Source organism: Pseudonaja textilis, chromosome 7, assembly GCF_049901715.1.
Source record: "Pseudonaja textilis isolate UNSWEBS1 chromosome 7, rPseTex1.2, whole genome shotgun sequence".
In the NCBI taxonomy this organism is placed as follows: domain Eukaryota; kingdom Metazoa; phylum Chordata; class Lepidosauria; order Squamata; family Elapidae; genus Pseudonaja; species Pseudonaja textilis.
The window spans coordinates 53,598,602-53,623,340 of record NC_141996.1 but is presented as its reverse complement, the minus strand read 5'-3'; the positions used below and the strand labels follow the sequence as shown (position 1 = coordinate 53,623,340).

General features: G+C 36.7%; 1 protein-coding gene across 1 annotated transcript in view; it reads left to right on the top strand.

Moving 5' to 3' along the window:
• C2CD2 (C2 calcium dependent domain containing 2) overlaps positions 1 to 24,139 on the top strand; it is a 40,278-nt gene extending 16,139 nt beyond the window's left edge. Inside the window, exons 7-14 of the mRNA XM_087937656.1 lie at positions 155 to 263; positions 1,762 to 1,823; positions 3,341 to 3,468; positions 3,757 to 3,928; positions 6,730 to 6,843; positions 14,734 to 14,861; positions 15,801 to 16,113; positions 21,938 to 24,139. Coding sequence (XP_087793782.1) covers positions 155 to 263; positions 1,762 to 1,823; positions 3,341 to 3,468; positions 3,757 to 3,928; positions 6,730 to 6,843; positions 14,734 to 14,861; positions 15,801 to 16,113; positions 21,938 to 22,158 — 1,247 coding nt within the window. The 3' untranslated portion in view covers positions 22,159 to 24,139. The remainder of the gene's footprint in view (positions 1 to 154; positions 264 to 1,761; positions 1,824 to 3,340; positions 3,469 to 3,756; positions 3,929 to 6,729; positions 6,844 to 14,733; positions 14,862 to 15,800; positions 16,114 to 21,937) is intronic.
• Positions 24,140 to 24,739: the final 600 nt, after the last annotated feature.

Below are 24,739 nucleotides of genomic sequence, written 5' to 3'. Positions count from 1 at the left end.
AATTTCCCAAATACAGTAAGAGTTCTTATATGGGTTAGAGCCTACATTCCAGTAGCCCACTAATTTGAAATGCAAAAACCATTTTTAATGTAGTTGCACACCAAGTAAGAAACTCTTGTTTTATTTAAGTTGTTTTCTATTTCCCTCATTATAGGTATCATTAACCCCATTTGTATAGTTCAACTCAATGACCCTTTGCAGAAATTTTGTAGCTCTTTTGCCAATTATCCCATGGACCTTTCTTGGAAAGAGGAATTTATTTTGTAAGTACTCCTTATAATACTTTTATAAACGTGCTAGAAAACAATTCCCTATTTTTTATCCTCCTAGTGAGAAAAATCTCTTTTGCTTACTGAGGCTGAAAGCCTACACAGAGTAGTATATAGCTTAGCATTATAATGAAGAATAAGGAGCATGATCCCATTTTTATTGTAGATTGTCTGGAGTATCAATTACATTCAGATCACACACTGGCAAATATTATAGCATAAGGATGGGATGGGATTTTAGGTTTTGTTTTTCTTTTGTCATACTATTTGAACCTTTGCACATTTCCTGGGTGAGTACATCTATGTTATAAAACCCCTCAATGAAGCAATTTTCTAGCAATGTATTTAAAAATAATGATGGATTCCAGCACCGATTGGACTTAACAACAGTTAGAGGACAAGAAACCTGTTAAGTTCAAACATTACACTAACCCAAGTGGCAACAGCTTAATTCAAACAAGACAAAGCCAAAAGTAAATAAAGAACATTTTGAATCAGCATGAAATATGGATCACACAGAGAGTCTATTATGTTCAAGTTGAACTTCTGCTTCATGTTGCTGTTTGCTTCCTCTAACAACATGGCCACACTTCCACTTTTCTATTCTACTTTGACCAGCCTGTTCTGCTGGAGGTATTGAAATGGTTTTGCTTTATTCCTTCTTTCACTGCTGTACCAGAAGACAAAACTGCCTAATAGGAAAGGGAACTTTTCTTTTTATATGGTTTGCCTATGATGTTCCCTTGGTAGTTATTTATTAGAGACAGCATAAAAGTGAGCAGGATCATTCTTTTTTCTCTCTCTCCCTCTGTCACTTTGTTAGTAATTTCCTGGGTAAGTGACAGTTATTCTTACTAAAAGATACCAAAATTAATTTGCTGCTGGTGGCTGGAATCTATACTGGATTTTAGGACAGGGCTAGAATAATAGCTGTAAGCATAATGAATTATGGCTGAATTTTAGATGGAATGAATATGCTTTTTGTTTCTATGTACTCCTGTTCGACTGAAATCTTTTTTAGTAGTTCATATCACTGCAAACCTACTCAGAAGTAAATTCTACTGAGTTCAGTGATTCTTATTCCTGGATGAGTTGGAATATGATTACAGATTTCAACCCCAGAAATAAAAACAGTTGAATACAAAGCTACACTTTCTTTGTAGTTAGCTTAATACAAATATTAGAAATTAAACATTGGTAAACTTACTGAATTAGTGAAAATGCTAACGTTAAATTCCAGTAATTCAGTAAGTTTATGATGATTAATTGTTGATAAAGTTGATTCTGTTTGCTCAAACAAAATAAAATATGTTCTTGCCAGCATTTGGGAATTTTTTTCCCTTCCAAATAGTTGGTTCTGCTTTTAACAACTACTTGGCAAGCAAACAACTACTTGGAAATTCTATTATGCAGTTAAGAAACTATGTTTTAAAATATGGAACTATATATATATCTGGATGCTTTGCTAACTATAAGTTTTGTTTGTCCACAGTGAATTAAATGCCAAATCAAAAGTGCTGCAAATCAACATTACAGAAAATGGGGAGTTGGATGGTAAGTACTGTTGGAGACTCATTCTCTCCAAAAAGGGGCTTTAACTTATCTTCTCTGTTTGTAAAACTGAGGAATGCCCAATGAGAAGAAGAGTGTAGCAGGAGAAACTGCTGAACACCACAGAAGCCCAGGTGTTATTTCTCCATCCACTCTTTCCTCAATGAATTCTAAGCAAACAATGAAACTCAAGATCTTGTTTAACCATCTAATGACTAACACATTTAGCTTCAGAGAAAAGAGGATCATCCAACCACTATGTAGCACATGGTCACAACTACTTAGCAGATTTATGTGGCTGAAAATCATAATGAGGTAACTCTGGGCAGTTTACAAAAAAATATAATTACATTGCCATGCAAAAGCCAACACCCAATTAAAAATAAATGAATCTCCTCTTGTGTGTGATTAACAGCATAAAAGCAAAACACGTATGCTATCTTCTACTATCATTGTAGCTCCAATGTCTGGGGAAATGGCCTTCAAGGCTTTCCAGGAGGTCAATAAAGTCAGGGCCATCTGAATTTGGGGAAAAGGCCATGGGACAAGCAGGACAGAAGCATCCTTGGTTCGACTAAAGAACACTGTTTCACAAAGCAGATCTGCCAGCTGAGGAGGGATGGCCAGAAACCACTGGGGTCAATTGACTTTATGCAATGCAGGACTTTAAAAATGACAAACAGAATCTTGAATTATACCCAGAAGTTTCCATAAAACAGGGGCAGAGACATATAACTGAGTATTATCAACACATTGTTGATTCTTATCCCTCTGCCAACAGATTACTTTACCATCTGTTTCATATCAGTGGTAAATTGGAAATTAGCCCTCAAGCACTTGCAAAATGGGATTAGGGCTGGTTTTCTTTACTCTACCAGAACCAGAACCAATTTGAAAAGAGGAGGACCATTGTAAAACTCTGCCTTGCACTCCTAGCTCCATAGGTCAGGTGAGAAGAATACCATGTTTAATGAAACCAAAGGCTGCTGAGGAATCAAGGAGGCCTAGTACAGATACACTGCCCCATCCTAAACCTATAGAGATTATCTATTAAGTGGCTCTGTAATTTGGCTTAAGTTAAAACCCAAATGAAAATAGCCCTAGAAATCTGTTTCTTTCATGCCCCCTTTGAAGCTGCAAGCCTATCACCATCTCAATATCTTCTAAAAAGGAAAGATTGGATATTGGGCCAAAGTTGCCCAGGACTTTTGAATGGCATCTTGAGGAGAGGATGAACCACCACTTTCTTTAAAACAGTGGAATGTGTCTCCAAGGTCGCCTTAACCAATCAGGAGGGACATCGGTCCAAACATAAATGGCGGAACTCAGAGCCCCAATGTCTTCTTCCTCAGTGATTTCCTTACGAAGTTACAAATGGTACACTGGAAATAGTAACTTCTTTTCTGGTTTATATGAAAGATAATAGTTTTTAATACAATATGTCCCAAAATATTTAAAACTTGTTCTCAACCTAATTTTCAGTAATGAAAATTTTAATAAATTACTTCTGTTTTATGCAGGTGATTCTTCCATTTCTGCTAGTGTTCCTTTGGATTTATTCAGGAAACAGCCTTCTGGACTGCAAAGTTTTGAACTGAACAGCCAAATCAGCAATAATAGCTCTGCAGTAGGATCTGTGTCTGCAGAGGTAGAAAGTTTAACACTAATTGAATTTTCTTTTCTTGAATGTATCCTGACCCTATTCATTTGACTTGTTATGACATATAATGGTAAAATGTAGACAAAACAGTAAATCACCCCATTTCAAGCCCATCAGAGGGTTTGTACGTGATTTTTTAAAAAATGGGTGTAACTGTGTTGACTCTTACAGGTTTTTAGAATGATTTGATTTACAGTTTTTCTTTCCCCCACAAAAGCCAGGTATATGTTCAACTATCCTTATTTTAAGATGCTAAGCAGACTTCTCTTTCTTTAGTTTTTGTACATAGAACCATCAGAAACCAAATCACAGCAAGTTCCTGCCAAACTTCCTGTTGCAAAAGTAGAAAAGGACCGAACTGTGATGCCTTGTGGGACTGTGGTCACTACTGTAACTGCTGTGAAAGCCAAGACTTTGGTGGAAGGGAGATCATCTGTTCTGCATTCAGGTGAGAACACAGGAGGAAGTCTACTTTGCTCCAAGAACCTGACTTTTAAAGACAAATTTCTCTGCTAACATGTAAGATGAAAGACAGGATACAACTTTGATTGACTCAGTGTTTCCCAAACTTATTTGGCAGTGGAACATTCTGGGACTGAAGATATTGACAGATAATATGCAAGCTAGTTCTTAAAAAGGAGGAGGGTGGTTTGACTGAAAAAAAAGTGATTCGATTCTTTTAAAAGAATATGTAATTTTAAAATTGTTTAACCTTTGAATCAACTAAAAATAGTAGTAATGAACCTCAAATACATCTTAACTTGTAACAACTACTTCACTTCTGTATATAAAAGAGGTGATTGATTATTTCTTTCTTTGCACAAAAGATTTTTAATGGGATTGGTGTTTTGGTTTCTGTATTTCTTTCACACAGTGTAAAAATTCTGTTTCACATAAATGCAGTGAACAAAAAGGAAGAAACATGTTTCTTTGTTTTGTTTGTTGCACATTATTTCAAAAGTAATTCAGTGAAATTTCATTAAATTTTTGTTTTATTTAAAAGTCAAAAATTAAGTTAGCTTTCACATTCACATTTCACAGTCAGGTTAGTAAGCTGACTGGCTTAATTAGCAGGCAGATTTTAAGCCCCAGAACTTTGAGGAAAATGTTCTAGGAGAGCAGACTATAACCACACAGGTGCTATAAATGGCACTGTAAATATTTTCACCTACTGAGGTAATTGGACTGTATGATTAACACGATTAAAGGCATGCACAACAAAATGATGTTAGGATGTCTAGGGACTTGCCAACCCCAAACATAATTGTTTATTTTATATGCTGGTGTATTGCAATTTTATATGCTGGTGTATATGTATTACAATTTTGTCCCACCTTCCTTCCTTCCTTCCTTCCTTCCTTCCTTCCTTCCTTCCTTCCTTCCTTCCTTCCTTCCTTCCTTCCTTCCTATCCATCTATCTTCCTATCCATCTTTCTATCCATCCATCTTTCTTCCTTTCTATCCATCTTTCTATCTATCCACCCACACACCCATCATTCATCCAGCACTTTTGTTCTATGGGAACAGAGCTAATAGGTGTGAATAGGTGTGTGTGTGTGTGTGTGTGTATACATTGAAAATAAGCCCTAGCCTGATTTTTAAGTGTGCAGCTAATATAAGCCCTACCTGAAAAATAAGCCCTAGGGGAAGGGAGTGGGCACAGAAGGCAGCAAGCACATGCAGGCCAATGGTGTCTGGCAGTAGCTGCAGCCCATGCAGTGCAGGTGAATTGATTACCTGTCCAAGCAGCAAACAGAGGCAGAGGTGTGGGGGGGAGGTGATCCAGACGTGCTGTGTGGGCTGTGAGAAAGCAAAGAATCGGTGGGCTAGAGTGGGTAGGTGGGCACCAGAGGTTGCCTGCCTTCTGCCCCTCACCTCTCCCTCATCTGCTGCCAGTGGCACTGTGCAAAGACAAGCCTCCCACAGCTATCTACTCACTCCAGCCCATCAACTCTTGGCTTTCCCATAGCATGTCCAGATAGCCTGCCTCCCCCCCTCTGTGCCTCTGCCTCTGTCTGCTGCTTGGAATCAACCCACCTGCACTGTGTGGGGTGTGCAGCCCCAGAGTGCACTGACCAAGGAGCTGGTAGATACCATCAGTCCCCCTGCACTTGCCACTTCTTCTGCATGCACCGGGGGGGAAAAGTGCTCAGCCAGGCTGATCACCCCGAAACTGCATTTCCCCCAAAATAAGCCATCATGCTTCTTTTGGAGCTCCCCAAAACATAAGATTGGGTCTTATTTTCAGAGAAACACAATGTAGATAGATAGAGATAGAGATTAGATATAGATATATTAACAATGTACCTATTAGTTCTGTTCCTATAGAATAAAAGTGCTGGATTGTCTTGATTATTTTACATAAAGCAGCAAGCTTTAGTAGAATTGTAGAATGATCCATAGTTAGTATTCTACCATAGTATTCTACTATAGTATTCTACTATAATTTCTCCAACAATCATATTAGTACTATCAAACACATCAATTTAAAATATTTTTAAAAATTCAGTATCAGTAAAATAATTCTGTTTGGGAGAGTTACCCATCTCCTCAGGCAAATTTTGAAGGCACGTGGAAAATTCCAGAAGGAAGAAAGATTTTCACTCCTGTTTCACTAATGTTTAACTATGTAGATAAAATTATATTGCAACAATAAAAAAATACACGGCTACAGTAGTACTACTAGTAGTAATAAGCCAGTTATTATTTTTCACATGTAAGTCTTTTTTAAAGATCTGTTTAAAATCCCTTCCAAGCATGATAATAAATAAACTATGTTGTTCAGAACAAACGGATGTTGTATGCTGTACTGTGAATACAAAACAAAAATAAGAGTGAAAAATCTGTGCTGTGGAAAAGAAATACAAACAGTAACTGTGTGGTTTGACTGTCTATGTCTTGAATTTCTAGACAGTGTATGTTCATATCCCATAAAGCATTTTTTTAAAAAAAATCTGAAATGAAGCAGGTGATAGATTGGAGTCATACATTACAATAATTAATACAGTCGTTTGTTAATGGTTTGCTTAATAGTTTGAATATACATTATGCTGGATATACACTGCTTTAAGCTAAGCCAAAGCAAACAATCAACAGTATGGCTTAATATAGTAAAGGGTTTTTTTAACTGTCTAAATATCAGATCTACTGTATATATTTAATTTCTTATCCATTTGCCAAAGGTGAATGTTTTGCTGGATTTGTCCTTTATAAGGTATAAATGAAACAATAAGCTATTTTATCTAATAGTTTCCCCAGTGCAAAGTCCTGCTAAACTGAAAGGGATTGAAAAGGATTTATCCATTCAAGCAATCCATTGTCAGAATGTTTCAGTAAGCAAGGCATTATCATCCTCAGATACTGGTAAGTTTGTGTTTTCTTTAGAAATGCATGGGACAATCAGACAGTGGTATTCTTTTTTTAAAAAAAAAATATTGGTTTTTGAAAACAAACATAAACAAAACATAAAAATGTCAAGCTATCTTCCATATGTGTACATACAGCGTGCCAGTTGGTTTACAAATTGTTTTGTGCTTCCATTTCATAGTCTTCAATTACAATTACATTGCATATAATCTCATATTTTCAATCAAAAATTAAATACCTTAGAATCATTATTAATCAATCATTTGACTATACTTTTATTCATTCATGTTTTATAAGATAATCATAATTTACTTAGTTTATTTTATAACAGTTCACATTATCATCCCAAATCTATCCTAAAATCATTTTGTAGATATAATAAGAAAGAAGTACATCTTTATATATTTATTATTTTCTAAAAGTCTACATAGTTCATTACTGTATTTTATTGTCTAACAATTGATAGAAAAGATCCCAAATTTTATAAAATTGTTTATCCTCTTGTTCTTTAATTTCAAATGTCAATCTACTCATTTCAGCACATTCCAATATTTTCTTAATGATTTCCTCCTGTGATGGTATTTTCTCATTTTTCCAGTTTTAGCAAATACAATCCTAGCTGCTGTTAATACATTTACAATCAGGTATTTCAAGTCTTTACTATATATTTCAGGTAAAATTCCCAATAAAAATATCTCTGGTTTCAAGTCTATATGTTTTTTCATCATTTTCTCCAACCACGTGTGGATTTTAGTCCAGTATTTTTTAGCATCAGCACAAGTCCACCACATATGGTAATATGAGCCAGGTGTCTGATGACATTTCCAACATTTTTCGGATTTATTCTTGAACATTCTTGCTATTCTTGTCAGGGGAAAATGCCACCTGTAAAACATCTTATACAAATTTTCTTTACATGCTGTTGACATTGTCTTTTTATAATTTTGAGACCACAATTTTTGCTATTTCTCTAAATCTATCCCATATCCAAAAAATTTTCCCCAAGCAATCATAGTTTCTTTAACTTCTTCTTCTACTTTAATTTCTAATAAATATCCATACAGTTTTTTAATCATCTTTTCATCAGTACCTGTCAAAATCTTATCTAAATCAGTCAATTTATCATAGAAACCTTCCATTTTAGAATCTTTATCATACCTTGAATGTATTTGCGCATTTGAAAACCAATTCATCTTTATACCTTGTTCCTCTAGTTTTTATATAGATTTGAGTTCACCCTTTTCATTCAATATTTCACCACATCTAACTGTTTGTTCCTTTTTGTATATTATAGGATAAGAAAATGCTTCAATAGTCGATAACCAGACTGGAATTTTCAAATAACATTGTCTTTTAATCTTCTCCCAGTTTAACCACAGAGACTCCCGTATATGTCTTCTAAAATACCCCTGAGTTTTAGTTCCTTTATACCATAAAAAAGCATACCACCCCAACAACAAATCATGTCCTTCTAATGTCAACAATCTAGTATTTCTTAGTGTTATCCATTCCTTAACCCAGGGGTCCCCAACCACTGGGCCGCAGACTGCTACTGGTCCGTGGAACATTTCCTACCGGGCCGCCGGTTTGCTGGGCACCGCCATCTTGTTTGACGAGAAAGTGCTTCCGGGTGAGCTTTTCCGGTTGGAAAGTGGCGTTTGGGTCCTGAAGGAATCCTTGCGCCTTAGTTTCATCAAAGGGGGGGGGGGGGCTTCAAACGAAACTAAGGCACGAGGATTCTTTCAGCACCCAAGGCAAGATGAGCCCAGCGACCGTCCCAAAGCCATCCTGAAGCAAAGCCCATCAACAAAGGTACAAATGAGTTGAAGTTGGTGGGGAGAAGCGGGGGACGGCTGGCTGGCCGATCGCTCGGCTCGCCTTGTCATGCGTGCTGATGCCGGTACCGGGCCGCGGCACAAAAAAAGGTTGGGGGCCACTGCCTTAACCCACATCAAATTTGTAGCTTGGTAATACAACTCCCAAATAGGCAAACCAAATCCTCCTCTAATTCTAGCATCTTGCAAAAGTTTTAACTTTATTCTCGCTTTCTTACCTTGCCATATATATTTCAACACAATTTTATTTAAATCTTCAAAGTAATCTTTTCCAAGCCTAATTGGAATTGTTTGAAACAAATATAAAATTCTGGGTAATATATTCATCTTGACTGTTGAAATTCTCCCTATTAGTGACAGTTGTAAATTTTCCCATTTCACCAAATCTAGCGCTATCTGCTGTTTAAGTTTGATATAATTATTCTCTCTTAATGTACTACATCTTGCTGTCAAATATATCCCCAAGTACTTGATCTTATTCGTAACCTGAATTTTCCATAGGTCTGCCAGTTCTTCCTTTTGTCTTAATAGCATATTCTTTATCAAGATCTTTGTCTTATCTTTATTTATTTTCAAACCAACCACCTTTCCATATGTCTCTATCTCTTCTATCAATTTTGATGCTGTTTCTAAACGGTCTTCTAAGATGAAAACCAGATCATCTGCAAATGCTTGCAGCTTAAATTCTTCCTTTTTCATTTTCATTCCTTTTATATTCTTTTCATCTCTAATATTTCTATTTAGCACTTCCAAAGTTAACACAAACAACAGAGGTGATAGTGGGCACCCTTGTCTTGTTCCTTTTCTTATATTGATAGAGTCTGTCAGTTCTCCCTCTATCATTATCTTTGCCATCTGCTTATAGTATATAACTTCTATTGCTTGAATAAATCTTTTAGCAAAACCCATCTGTTCCAACAGTAATAACATGAATCACCAATTCACATTATCAAATGCTTTCTGTGCATCTAGAAATATCAGAGCCACTTGTTTTTCAGGATGTGCCTCGTAGTATTCCAGGGTATCCAAGATTACTCTCATATTGTCTTTAATTTGTCTCATTGGCAGAAATCCATTTTGATCAGGATGGATAAAATTATTTAAATATTTTTTAAGTCTTTCTGCCAATATTGAAGCAAAAATTTTATAATCTGCATTTAGTAGAGAAATGAGTCTATAGTTCTTAATTTGTAATGGGTCAGCCGCCTCTTTTGGAATAAGTGTAATATAGGCTTCTGACCTTGATTTAGGTATCTTCTTCTTTAACATAACTTCATTCATAACTTCTAGCAATGGAAGATTCAATGATTCTTGTAATGTTTTGTAAAATTCTGCCGGAAGTCCATCTGGGCCTGGTGCCTTTCCATTATTTTGCTTCTTGAGTGCTTCAGTTAACTCCATCATCGTTATATTGCTTTCTAACATTTTTTCAGTGTCTTTAGGTATCTGAGGTAAGTTAGCATTCTGTAAGTACTGCTTGACTCTTTCCTCATCAATATTCTCTTGCATATACAATTTCCCATAGAAGTCTCAAATGATTTTCTTCTTCTCTTTATTACCATGGCAAACTTGGCCTTGATCATCTATTAATTGCAATATTTTCCTTGATTCTTTCTCCTCTCCTTTCTCAATTTGTATGCTAACCATCTACCTGGTTTATTTGGGTCTTCAAAGTAGTTCTGTTTAGCCCTTCTAATTTTCTGTGCTAATTCTTCTTTTTCTATTTCACCCATTTTATATTTAATTATATCCATTTTTAGCTTGATGTCCTTTTTCTGTGGCATTTTCTGTAGCTCTTTTTCAAGTCTTTTATACTCATCATCTAAGGCCTTAGAGGCTAGTCTTTTCATAGTATTCCTTTTCCTTGTATAGTCTATTATCAAGCCTCTAACATCATTGTATACATTCTGAATTGATGTTTCTTCTTTTTTGTTTTCTCTAAAGAAAAAAACCAATTCTTTCTCCATCCACTGTGTGAAGTCTTTTTCCTTTAAAATAGTATTATTTAACATCCATCTAGATCTTCTTTTTTGTCCTTTCCATTTAATTGTCATTGGATTGTGATCTGTCCAAGTACTTGTTTCAATATTTATTTCTTGAATATTAGTTATTAATTCTGTTGACATCCATATCATATCTATTCTGGACCATGATAAATGTCTATTTGAATAGAAGGTGTATTGTTTAGTTTTAGCATTTCTTTCTCTCCATGTATCTTTTAAGTTTATTTCATCTACCATTTTAAAAAAAGATTTAGGGAGAGTCTTTCTGTTTTGCTTTATTGTTTTCTGTGCTGTATAGTCCAATTTATTGTCTACAATTCCATTAAAATCTCCCATCATAACTATATTAGCATAGTGCAGTTCAATTATTTTCATATGTAATTTTTTGTAGAATTCTTCTTGTTTGTCATTCGGAGCATAGATTGCAATCAGGAGTGTTTTCGTATTATTGTCCATTATTTCCACCATTAGTATTCTTCCATCATCATCGGTATAAATCAATTTTGCTGGGGTGGTCTCTTTAATATATAAAACCACTCCTCTTTTCTTACATTGGGTCAAGGAAGTAAATATTTTCCCTAATTTTGGCTGTATCAACAATTGTTCCTATTGTTTTTTAATATGTACTTCTTGTAGACAAATTATATCAAATTTTAATTTCTCTAATTTATGAAAGGTTTTCCTTCTTTTAACGGTTGAGTTAAGTCCATTTATATTAATTGTAATCAGTTTTTTCTCTTCCATGGTTATATTTTGTAGTTAAGTTTAGCAGCTCTCGTAGATCTTAGTTCATGTTGTTCTTTAGCTTCCACCTTTCCACCTACTGCACCTTCTTTTTCAGTTGCCATTTGGCAGTCCTCTTGGAACTCAACTCGTGAGATCTCTTTTTCTGCCTCTTCCTCTTTCCCTCCAAAAAATTCTGTATAAAATAATTCCGCTTTCTCAATTGAGTCAATTCTATGTCTCTGTTCTTGCCATGTGAACATTAAACCTTCTGGAATCAGCCATCTATAATTCACCTCTTTTTAAAGTAGCATTTTAGTCAGGAATCGGTATTCTCTTCTCATCTCTCTCACTCTTCTGGGTATTTGTTTCAAGACCACAATCTCCTTGTCTTTATATTTCAATGTTTTCTCTTTTGCCACTTGCAATATTTGCGTTTTAATGGCTTTCTTTATAAATCTAATATGAACTTCTCTTGGTAAGCTCATCGCATATCTTGTGAAAAGTCGATAAACCTTGTCTATTCCATAGATCATGTTCTCTTGAGTTATTTCCAAAGCTTCAGGCAGTATTTCTATCATTATCTCAGCTAAATTTTGTCCTTTTTCTTCCTCTATGTTTTGGAATCTAAGATAGAATTCTGATCTATCCATCTCCCATCTCAACATACCACTTTTATCTTGTTCAACCACCGTTAATCTATTATCAATATCTCCAATCTTCTTGTCTCTTTGTTTATCTTCTTCAATTTTTTGGAATCTCTCATCATACTTCAACATCATTTGTTGGATGTTCTCAACTTTTTCATCAGTTTTCCCTGTTCTTTGTTCAATGTTCTCTGTTCTTTGTGCAATGTTCTCTGTTCTTTGTTCAATGTTCTCTATTCTCTTTTCAATATTCTCTGATCTTGCTTGATTATTTTAAATTCCTTGCATAATCTGCAGAGTCACTTTTTCTTGTTCTTTTTCTTGCTTTAACATTGTCTGTATTGAACCTTGTCCTCCAGATGGTGGAGAGGAAGAAGTAGAAGTTGAAGAACCAGGGGCTGTAAATTTCCTACTCATTTTAAGCAATTCAAAATCTTCAGGCTCTTCTAAACCTTAATCCAATTGTGAAGTAACCAATTATAGTTCAAAATAAAAATAGTAGAAAAAAGAAGCCCAATAATAATGATAAGAAAAAACTAGAAAAAAAGGAGGACAAAATTTCTTCGGGTTCTTGTATACCTTAATCCAATCAGTAGTTAGATGTAGAAAAAGTCTTGAAAAAAAAAAGGAAAAGGAAAAAATTTTCAGGTTCTTTAACACCTTAATCCAATTGAAGGGTCTCAAATAGAAAAGAGTGCATAAGAATAAACCAGAAAGGTAGATGAAAAAACAAAAATACCAGGAAAGGAAAAAAAAAAGCTATTCCCTTAAAAAAAAACATGAATACTAAAGCTTTCCCTTTAAAATAAAAAGCAAACGTAGAGATTGGACTTCCAAAGAAAAAAAGAAAAACAAAGACAAGCTCCAACAAAGCCAAAAACCCAAATAGTTATTACAAGAAAAAAAAAGATAAAATGAAATACAAAAAAGCTGGTGAGGAGGGATAGCACAACTTAGAAAAAGTAAAAAGAGCACACTGCACTTTGTTTAATCATCCAAGGCTCTTATTATAGCTCTCTTCTCCAAAAACTTATCACCTTTTTTCCCCCTTGGTTTCAACACCAGAGTCCAGCTGTTGATAGAAACCCAGAAGAGCACCTGCAATAATACTCTCCCATGCTCTTCCCTCTATCTTATCAAATAGCAACGTCCTTGAAAAAGAGTCTCAGTTCTTTCTTTCTCAGCTTTGACTGGTCACAGGGAAATAGAATATTTTCAAGCCTCTAGTTGGCAGTGTTACAAAGTTTCTTTGCTTTCACTTTCCCGCTACTTTTCCAAGCAAGATATAATAAGAATTAATAAAAAAAAAGAAAAAGATATTTTAAAAAAAGAAAGAAGTAAAAGGGAGCCTCTAGCCTAAAATATTACAAAATCAAAAAGGAGAAAAAAAATAGATGTAAAAGAAAAAACCATTTCAGTTTCAAAATATAAGAGTGTGTATAGAAAATCCAGCAATGAGAAAAAAAAATTATTTTGACATTCCTGTTTAAAATCGCTGGTTAATCACTTCTGTCAAAAACTTTTACAGATTCTTTTCCTTAGGGTATCCTTTCAGATCTTAGAATAAAGAAAAAGTTCTCACCAAACCGGCACACTCTCTCTTTCTGCTCTCTTCTGTTTTGGAGCTGTCCCAACTTCAGCAGCTTTAATGGCTGCCTCTTTGCCGCTGGCAAGAAGAGCTTCTCCTGGATCTACCAGGGACTTTGTGGTATCCCTGGGATTGACAGGATGTGCTCTTCACTTTCACTGTCTCTTCGGGACGGTTTAGATCCGATAGGACCATCCAGGAGCAAAGATATCGGCAGCTCCGCTCTCCACTCCAGACAGTGGTATTCTAATAAACTCATATCAAGCAAACATTCAGCTGGCATGTGATGGTTTTTAGGGTCGGTTTATACAACTGATTTTGAATTGGAAGACACTGGGTTGTTAGTCCCACCACCACCAAATGACTGTTTGATACTATGGCTTACTTCACACAGAATAATAAGCCTGATTTCTATACATGCCAAGGTGAACAATAATACTTAACAGAGTCACAGAAATTGAGCAATTTGAATTGGAAAGGAATATCTTAGGGACTCATTTTTTGCTTTCATAAAGAAAACAAGCTAAAAGATCACTGCATTTTCTATGATATCATAATCTTCCACTAAGAGGGTTATAGTTATGATAATGCCATAGGAGATATGAAATATCAATGGGCAGTTTCTATGTAGTATTAAGAAAATACTGCTACTAAAATCTGCTCCTTTGACAAATAGCTATAGAGGTTATCTGAGATTTTTCCAGAATACATATATTCCATTTTAATGACTGCTACTTCTAATCACTGGCATTTAGTTACAAGAAACTGGTTGGTAGAACCTGAAAAGCAAATCTGCCTCTGAAGCGCTTAGGACTAATTTGATATGAAGCTGTTTATCATATAAACTATACTGTTCACAAGATGTATTTTGAGTGTATGTATATTTAAACTTTGAATTGCCTCTATTGATGAAATGCAAGCAAAATTCTCAGAACTGTTTCTTGAAATGCAAACCAATGGAAAAATATTGCTTTATTTTTTAAAGAATTGAATTTTAATTTCTACTAAGGCATTTTTGCTTGATTCTGTATTGTGCACTTGATTATTTTATCTGGTCATTCTCTTATTTATTTATTTATTTATTTTGGCAGAGTTACTGGTGTTGAATGGCACAGATCCTGTGGCTGAAATAGCCATTCAACAGCTCAGTGAATCTGCAAAGCAAAAGCTCAAATCTCCCAGAAAAAAAAGCACCATCATAATATCAGGGATTTCAAAGGTACAAAATAATCATGATTTTTTTTTACTTAATTAATTCAAAATCATTTTTTTTCCTACTAAATTCTTTTAAAAACTCCCCACTGGATTTATGTGGGATTTTGCGGTTGAATTTCTAGACTGCGGCATGGTTTCCCAGAAGAAAAAAGACATTTCTTCTGAATACTGCAAGCATCAGAAAGATTACACTAACTGTTGCTAAAGTTTTTCATGTCATGAAGTAAAAAACAAAACAATAATTTGTGGTTCTCTGTACTTAGGGTAAAAAACATAGTAATTAGAATCAGGTATAGATGTAATGAGTTAATTAATTAAAATTTATCTAGATCAGACCGTAGAAGCCTATGGTCTGACCTAAGCTTAGTACACAAAATTGTCTGCTACAACATCCTACCTGTCAATGACTACTTCAGCTTCAACCACGATAATACACAGGCAAACAATAGATACAAACTTAAAGTAAACCACTCCAAACTCGATTGCAGAAAATATGACTTCAGCAACAGAGTGGTCAATGCCTGGAACTCACTACCTGACTCTGTTGTTACATCCTCAAACCTCCAAAACTTTAAACTTAAACTGTCTACCGTGGACCTCACTCCATTCCTAAGCGGTCTGTAAGGGTGTGCATAAGCACACCAGCGTGCCTAACGTCCCTGTTCTACTGTTCCCATTTATTCGTCTCATTTATTATGTACATACTTACACCAGTTTATATTTATATGTTTATATGTTATGTTTATACTTGTTTTCTCATACACGGTTGACAAACTAAACTAAATAAATAAAGGAAACTCACTTTTTATTCCATAGCATGTCCAAGTGTGCATGGTAGAACATTGACACAAACATTTTAAGCATATCTAAAAATTCTTTTTGGTTCTAATTTTATTCCAAACTAATGGTGTTTTGGCTGTGGTATTTGTTTTTCATGTTTCAGACTAATTTATCTCAGGACAGCAAAAGTGCACTCATGATGGACTACGCAGCAGCCATGGATGGCTCCTGTAAACAAGATGATACTTTTAGTTTTGAAGGGTGTCTTGCACAATCCCCTTCAGATGAAAAAGTATCGCTAGCTGCCTCCCAAATGACATCTGCCCTTGAAGAACCCCAGGAACACAGCCATGGTGCCTGGACCTTAGACAGTCACCATCAATGGAGCAACAATGCACTACTAGACCAAGACTGTGATAAGATATCAGGGAGCTCTGTAAGCATCTCAGAATCTGAAATTGGGAAGAAATCCAAAGGTATGAATCTTTCCTATTAAAGAGGCATCAGTGGCATAGTTTTCTCCAGCCAGGTATTTTCTAGACCAGGGGTGGGGAACTATGCCTCTTTTATGACTTATGGGCTTCAGCTGCCAGAATGCTGGCTCAGGAATTCTGGGAGTTGAAGTCCACAAGTCCTAAAGGGGGCCATAGTTTCCCACCTCTATTCTGAGTATCGTTAGAATTCCAGTCCAAAACTTTTTAAAGTGCCAGAAGTGGAGAGCTGTTCTAATTAGTCTTGTATTTAAATCAGAGAAGGCAATATTTTTGAGCCTTGGGCACACTTAGAAAATCACTGAGGTGGGGATGGAGTGTATGCTCCCACTGGGGTTGTGAATAGGGATTAGAGGAACGCTGGTGGTATTTCTTACCCCTTCCTCTTGTACTTTACTTTTTCCTGGTAGTAATCTGGAACAGTCTTCTTAACAGAACAACCATGTTGCTGTTTTGTTTTACTTTCAGATTCTGTCTTTGAAGAAAAACATTTTAAAAGTTCAGAATTAAAAAGAAAAAAAACGCATGGAAATTATGTGTGTATGTGTGTAACAAAATCCTCTCTATGGTTTTTCAATGTCTATGTGTTATTCTAGAACAGGTGGGCAATTAATTTTCCCAAAGGGCCACATGAGAAACTGGGATTATTATGGAGAACCAAACATTAATAATAGGCTGAATTTAATTCTGTTCAATATTAATTTTATCACTTTATAAAAAGCAGTAACTTGTATGGTTTTACTAATATGAAGGTGCATAAGCATGCATGCATGCATGTACCTAAATTGAAAAAGCAGTCACCTTCAGAATAAGTTGTAATGCATGCATAGCGTACACTTTTTTACATTTGATTTCTAATTTCCAAGTGATCTCACATGGGCCAGACAGGGGTCAGAAGTGGCCTGGGATGGGGGCAGTAAAATATCCAGATTTGTTCTAGAATGAATGGTTCCTGTGAAAATCCATTTATCTGTCTTTTGAATATAAATATTTTTCCTTTTGATCTATGTAACAGATCAGAGTATTGAATCATGAATCAGTGGTGGGATTCAAATTTTTTTACTACTGGTTCTGTGGGCATGGCTTGGTGGCCATGGCAGTGGAAGGTTACTGCAAAATCCCATTGCCTCCCCACCCCACTAACCTGCTTTCCAGCTCCGTTCTCCTGTGCAGGGCAACAAAAGAAGACACAGCTGATCAGCTGGGACTTGGGAGGCAGAGAATAGACGGGGGTGGGGCCAGTCAGAAGTGGTATTTGCCATTTCTCCAAACTACTCAAAATTTCTGCTACCGGTTCTCCAGAACTGGTCAGAACCTGCCGAATACCACCTCTAGATTGAATGTGGTGATTGATGCAAACAAGCAGCTTCTTGTTCTTTGCATTAAAGCTACAGAAAATTTCTGTTGAATATAAATAGCATGTACAAGGAGAATACCAGGAGTGTATGGTAACATTTGAGGATATTGTGCAGTTCTTTTGCTCAGGTTTAGAAGTAATTACAATTTCCTACAATATGGATAAGCAGTCTAGAAAATTCCTATGACACAATTGCAAGTGACAGTATGAAATTGTACAGCTATAGATGGGAAGAAGATCTAAACAAAAGCTGGGTAAAAAGACTCTTTTGTGGGTTCTTGGGATTTTGATGTAAGACAAAGCAGGCCAGGCTCCACCTGTGGTTTTCTTTCTTTCTTTCTTTCTTTCTTTCTTTCTTTCTTTCTTTCTTTCTTTCTTTCTTTCTTTCTTTCTTTCTTTCTCGCAGCATAGCAGCACAAGCCTTTAGTTTTCATCCTAAGCAATATTTCTTTTTTCCCGCTCTCTGAGCTTCCTGGAATAGATAACATTAGCCATAAAATGATCAGCAGCAGCCTGAGTTAGAAGTGACTACTCAGCATACTGTACTCATAGCAAGTGAGTTCTCTCCTGGCAGAATAACATTCCCTGCATCTCGTAGTCTGCATTGATATGTATGCAGACTAGAAAGTTGCCTAAATATATTGTTTCTTCTATATTCTATCCCAACTTAAAAAACATAAGAGGTAATTGCACTGGTTGGCTTTTCTCTCTTGAGCAGGCCTTTTCTCTACAGATATCTCTTTTCTCTCTCTCTTCAGCTTTCTATGAGAGCTATCTATAATGCATAGATGTGTTTCACAGAATTCATTTTTTCCCCTTCAATGGCTGTATGATCATTTCAAGAGTCTTGATCTAGGCTGTCCTGGAAAAATCAAACTTTCACAGCCTATGCAAATGAAATCCATTTCTGAATATAGTTTCTGATTTCCATGTATTCTTTTTGCTTCCTAGAAGTTTTGTTTGATGTCTCATCCTTTCCTTAGTAGTAGCCCCACTTTCTGATGTGAAAATAAAGACACCTTATACTCAGTTTCTTCTTATCAACTAAAAATAATAACTTTTCAGCTGATGATAACATTCTAGAATAGCATGCGATTGGGGACCCTCTACCATCTGGCATCCTGTGGTTTAGTACTGTCCCAATGCCATATGGCAAAGCATCACAGACTAGTGTTATGGTAGGATTTTGTTGAAATGAGCTAGGACAGAGTCCAAGGATAGCAATGATTTTACTGCCTTGAACGTTTTGTCTTGAGTGCTTGACCAGACCCAGGTGCTTTTTTGTCCAGTATGCAGTAAGAAGGAGTGGTAAAATTTGAGCTGCTGGCAAGCCTGGGAGAGGTCTAGTTCAGCTAAGATCCCCCCTCCCCCCCCCGGAGCGAGGTGAGGTTGTGATTTACCACTTGTACAGGATAAGCATGTTGCTGTAGTGCCTTGTTTATGGTGCACTTGTAGTCTGCGCAGATGCAATTATCCCCATTAGTCTTAACTGGAATCACTTTGGGAGTTTCCCACTGGCTACAGTCCACAGATTGGAGTACTCTGTGCTGTACCAGCTTGTCTAGTTCCACATCAATTTTAGACTTCAATCCAAAGGGAATCCTACATGGTTTTAATCAGATTGGAGTTACTGCTGGATTGAGGTTGAGTGAACTGGGTGCCCCTTTGTATTGTCCCAGCTCAGTTCTGAATATGTCAGCATATTATTGGCATTCTGCTGCTAGATCGGCTATTTGGGTTTGATGGTTGCCCGTCACCCTGATGCCCAGGGCCTTGAACCAGTCCAGACTTATGAGGCTGGTGCGCATCCTCTCTATGACCACTAAGCTGAAGGGACCCTTGAACTCTCTGAATTGTACTCCAATGGTAGCCTCGCCCCTTACAGGAACGTGGTGACTCTGGAAGTCCATTAGCACTAAGCTCGATGATTTGAGCAGAACCAGCCATTGGCTACGTTTCCAAATGTGGTTGAAAGTCATGGAGGAGATAATGGACAGGGCCAATCCAGTATCAAGCTCCATGGAGCATGGGGTCCCTTGCAGTTTTAGAATTGTATTTTTTCTTTGATGGGGTGTTGGGCCCCTGTGCACTGGATGCTGTGCCTTCCCAAGCAGTATTCAACTCTCTTCTGTCCTGGGGGCCATTTCCCCTTGTGCGGCTGCATCACAGGTTTCATTTCCCACTGACAAGATCTGCAAACTCTGGCAATGTGCCCTTGCTTTCCACAGGTACAGCATACTGCTGTGTGGAATCTGCACTCTGCTCTTTCATGCAGTCCCCCCAGCTTGCGCAGTTCTGTGGGGGAATTGCTTGCTCTGTGAAATGTGGCCGTCTGGTGGCTCTCTCTGCAAGTGATCAATTTCTTTGCTCTCACTGACCTCCCCTGAGTTTTCTGCGGTCTCTTGGTGGATCGCTGGGGGCTGGTGTGTTTTTTTGGTGGCTGGAGAGTCTTCACGTTCTGGGTGAGTAATATTGAACTCGTTGAGCCATCCCAGTTTAGCCATTTTGAAAAGGCCCCTGTGGTACTGGTTAATGCTTGTACTGCTGCGGTTGGAGCTGAGCTGCACTTAGGAGTTCCTGAGATGGATCCCACTGGTATGTCTGTGCTTCCAGTGTGTTTTACTGGCAGGCAGGGCAGGGAGCGTGATCCCACCAGGGCTCTTTACCAAGTCTGACACCCAGTGATTTCAGCGTGCCTCCAGTATGGTTTACTGGTATGCAGGGGTGAAGACTAGTCCTGCTGGGGCTCATTAACCAGCCTATCACCCAGTGATTTCAGTCTCTTGGTTAGCAGCAGCTGTCTCCTCTGCAGCATCCCATCCTCATTGCCGCTATTATGTAGTGGGCTTCAGTAAGCAAGAAGCAGACCAACATAGCTACAATAACATTTATTGACTCAAAACTGGACCTGAAGAACAGCAGGCAAACGCCTGTAATTTATACTCTGGGCCCACAGGGCCTTAATCAATCATAATTAAGCCCACCCAAAATATGAATGTTCTAAGTTTCCCTCCAAAACAGTTGGAGTTAACAGTTAGAGTCATCTAAAGGTTATTTTCACTTTAGCAGGGCTTAACACAACTATATATATTCAAAACATAACAGTGTATAACTAAAGGTCTTAAGGATACCACTATTTCAATCACAACTCCTGTTCTCTGAGATTAATGACCTTTTCATTACAGCCTGTGGTTTAGGGAACCCTGAAGGTCTACAAGGTTAATGTGGGTTGTTCCTGGCATTTTGGTATTTAAAATATTTCTATTGGTGCAATGTATACTGTATATCAGTTTTTCTCAATCTTGGCAGTTTGAAGAAGCGTGGACTTCAATTCCTAGAATTCCCCAGCCACCTATGCTAATTCTGGGAGTTGAAGTCCACACATCTTCAAACTGTCAAGATTGGGAAACACTGCTGTGTATTATGAATTTGTCATTTTAAGCTCAAAGTCTTTCCAGTTTCAGGTAGCAACCTAACATTCTGAGATTTGGGGCATTTCTGTTTTTTTGTAACAAAAACACTTGAATTTAATTTGACAGTCCTACGGTACTGTTAAGAAAAGGTGTATGCCATGTCAACAGCTCCTGCCTTTTATGATGGTGCTCAGAAATATTAACTAATTATTTAGAGGGGAAAAGTCATAATCCCTAGATTGAAGTCCACACCAATTCTGACCAGTATTTATGAAATTGATGGGATCCAGTACAGCTGTGGAGAACTCAATTGCCACAGTTTAGGGAACTTTAGGATTTCAGATAAAGTTGACTTTGTGAAGGTAACTGTCATGCCCCTGTCGGAATCTGATTCCGAGGGGGAGGCCAAGCAGTTGACAGGGAATGGGAGTATGGCTCCGTTGGCTGTGGAAGAAACTGGGGAGGGGCAAAGTCCAGCTGGGCACAGCAGGGGAGAGGTACAGCAAGGCAGAGAGAATTCAGAGGAAGATCCAGGCCCACCCCCTCTTAACCCTAGGACACGCAGGGAGGAATGGAGAAGGGAGCAATGTGAGTTGCGTGGCTTTATGGGTCCTGATTCCCTTCCTTCGCTGCAGCTGGGAACACAGTGTTTAAAAAGGGAGATTGCGCACAGCAACTCGTTGGAAGCAAATCGTGAGTTATCTGTTATTGTTGAGGCTTATCTGGATTCCTGGCATCTTCCCAACTGTGTTTTTTGTTGGCCTTTCAAGCCTGGAATTCCTTATCTTGTCCTGTCCGGGTAATTACTGCAGCGTGGTTTGTGTGGATTTTTATTTAGTTTGTATGTACTTTCCTTTCGGACTGAATTTCCTCCACTTAAAGACTGTTCTTGGGAGAGTTTTTTTCTCCAGCCGAAGGTAACCTGGACATTGGGGGCAAAATTGGAGGTATTAAAGGGACTCTTCTTACTTATGTGACTGTGTTGCCTTTGTGCCACGCCCCTGGTCATCACACTAACTATATATTTTCATTGTTACAGGTGGAATATTAAAAAAGAGTGCAAAGTTATTTTTTCTTCGAAGACACCATAAAAAAGACGCAGGAATGAGCCAATCACATAATGATCTCTCCTACCTACAGCAACCCAGATCTGATGGTACTCAAAAGAAAGGAGGAACCTTAACACGAATTCTAAACAAGAAAACAATTTTTAAGAGCAAAACCAAACTGAATGGCTCATCAGTTGGACCACATGCATAAATTCTAGAACCTGCCAAATTGTATCAGCTGCACGTGACTAATTGTTTACAGCAAAGCGAACTACCATATCCTTTATGAGGTTCACTAGCAAGGTGGTTCATGGAAGATTAGCAAAGCATAGCTAGGAATGATTGGAGTTAGAACTATGGTTACTAAACTGTAGAGAATAACTCATATTTATTTGGAAATTAAGCTAATTTAATTCAGTAGGCCTTAGTCTAAAATATAATTTCTAGAAATTAGGTTTAAAATGCATTTTTGCTTGAAATTCAAGTATAGCTGAGAGTTACAACGAAAAACTATTGCATTAATACATATCTGTAGTGGTTGCATTTTTAAAGAGCCACAATGCAAATTTTAAATGAGCTATTGTGCCTGTGGGAAAATGGAAAAAACAAAAAAATGTGATAAAGGTTGAATGATTTAAGAAAATTGTAGGAGAGATCTGTATTACTTTATGAGATCCAAAAATCATATTGAGTCTGGATTCACCTTTGCAGACTAATGCATATTAGTAATATGCATAAGCTTTCATGAATTTGATAAAGGCTGATGAAATAAACTGCAGCTCATGAAAGTGTATACCTTTTAATGAAATCTGAAAATATGCTACCATATTCTTTCAAATTTATGATCTGGGAAATATTTTACCGTGCAGCTGTATGTTTGTGCACACATGTGTGCATGCACTTGTGTGTATGTGTATAGGAACAATTCTTGTTGTATGCATTGGAACTTAATCTCAGATAAAAAACATAACTTTTCAGCCTTAACAAGTTTCTGGAGGAAAAATAAAATATGGAATTTGGAAATATGATACAGTAGTTATTAAACATATGTAAAACTGTATTGCTTTTGATAGATGCTAGTAATACAAACTGGTAATTTATATAATTATTAATTAGGAATCTAATTTTTTTTGTTCTGTAGATATCCTTTTTGTCTAAGATAAGAAACCACAGCTTATTGAAGTTTACTTTTCTTACTTCCACAATACTTGGAAACAACATTGCCAATATTGCAATGTGCCTTGGAAATCCTAAAATATAGTAATAATTTAATGGCAGCATACTGACATGTTCACTCTTTTTAAGCATAGAGCATGTTCACTCTATTTAAGTTTCAACTGTTATGTTTCTGTTTTGACACAGCTTGCTTATTTGAAAAGATAAGGGGGATGGGTTCCCCATTTCTTTATATTGGATATTATAACTTGTTCATTAAAAAAAAAAATTCTTAGTGATTCTGCCTATCTTACCAAACATTATGTATTCTGACTCAGTAGGGATTTGCTGTGGAATATATGGCTTGATTGTAGATCCTAGAATCAAGTTCTATTACATTTGTTCAGGGTAAATCTGGTGCCAGTTCCATTGCTGTAATTTAAATCAATAAATGAAAAGAATTCATTGAAATAAGGCTGTTCCTCCTGTGGATCAATGATTTGCATAAACTGCAATAATGATGTTAAAAATACAGCCTAATGAAGTCCAACATACAAAACATTATTGAAATGAAACAGCAAGTTGTGTAAATTCTCATTTTTGTAATGGTGATATATTATAGACTAACTGCTACGGGGTTATCTATATGAAATACTTTATTTATATAGTAAGTGCAGATAGTCCTTGCTTATCAACCCTAACTGGGACCAGAATTTCCGCTCAGTGTCATCATAACTTCAGTCACTGAATAAATGGTTTTAAGTAAGGACTACCTATGCTATGATTACCTTAGACACATATCTTTGGATGTAAATTTGCTTCCATGTACCTGGAGTTAGAATTGGTTTGCATGACATTCCGTCTTGTCTTTTTAAAAAATTGTATAGCTTTATGTTGGCACATAAGCAGACTGAAATGCCAAATTAAAAACAAGAGGACTTGTTCTGTAACTCTTACAAATACTTGAACTCTTTAAAACTGTTATTTGAATGACTCAAAATTATGTTGCTGGATTTTAAAGAAAAGTACCAAAGGTATGTTATGTGGTTTGTGATTTTTATCTTAAATCGTTTGAATAGAAATGAGTAGCAATAACACTTAGACTTATATACCACTTCACAGTTCTTTATAGTACTCTCTATGCAGGTTAAAGAATCAACATATTGACCCCAACAATCTGGGTGCTCATTTTACCAACCTCAGATCTTTATCAACCTTGAGCCGGTGAGATTGAGCTCCTAGCACTGAGCTAAATTAGCCTGCATTCTAACCACTGCACCACCAGTAGCATCCTGACACTGCAGTGGGTTGACATATTGACAAACATTTCTGTTCAAAGCAAAATGATTATGTAAGGAAAATACAGGTTGATTTATAAAAATTAAAATATAGTTAAGATGTAAATAATTGGAAATATCTTGCTCATATTCTTCTGAAATGAATTGAATATTTATACCCCATTTCAACAGACAAAGGAAACTTTACAAAACCTCTGATTTTTGCCTCTTATCGTTTGATGATACATGGGCTTTCCTAAAAAGGAGTTCCTAAAAAGAATTAGATTAATATTATTGTCTTCCTTTTTTAACATTAGCTTGCCCAAATGAGCCCAATAGAAATACTGCAATTATTAATTA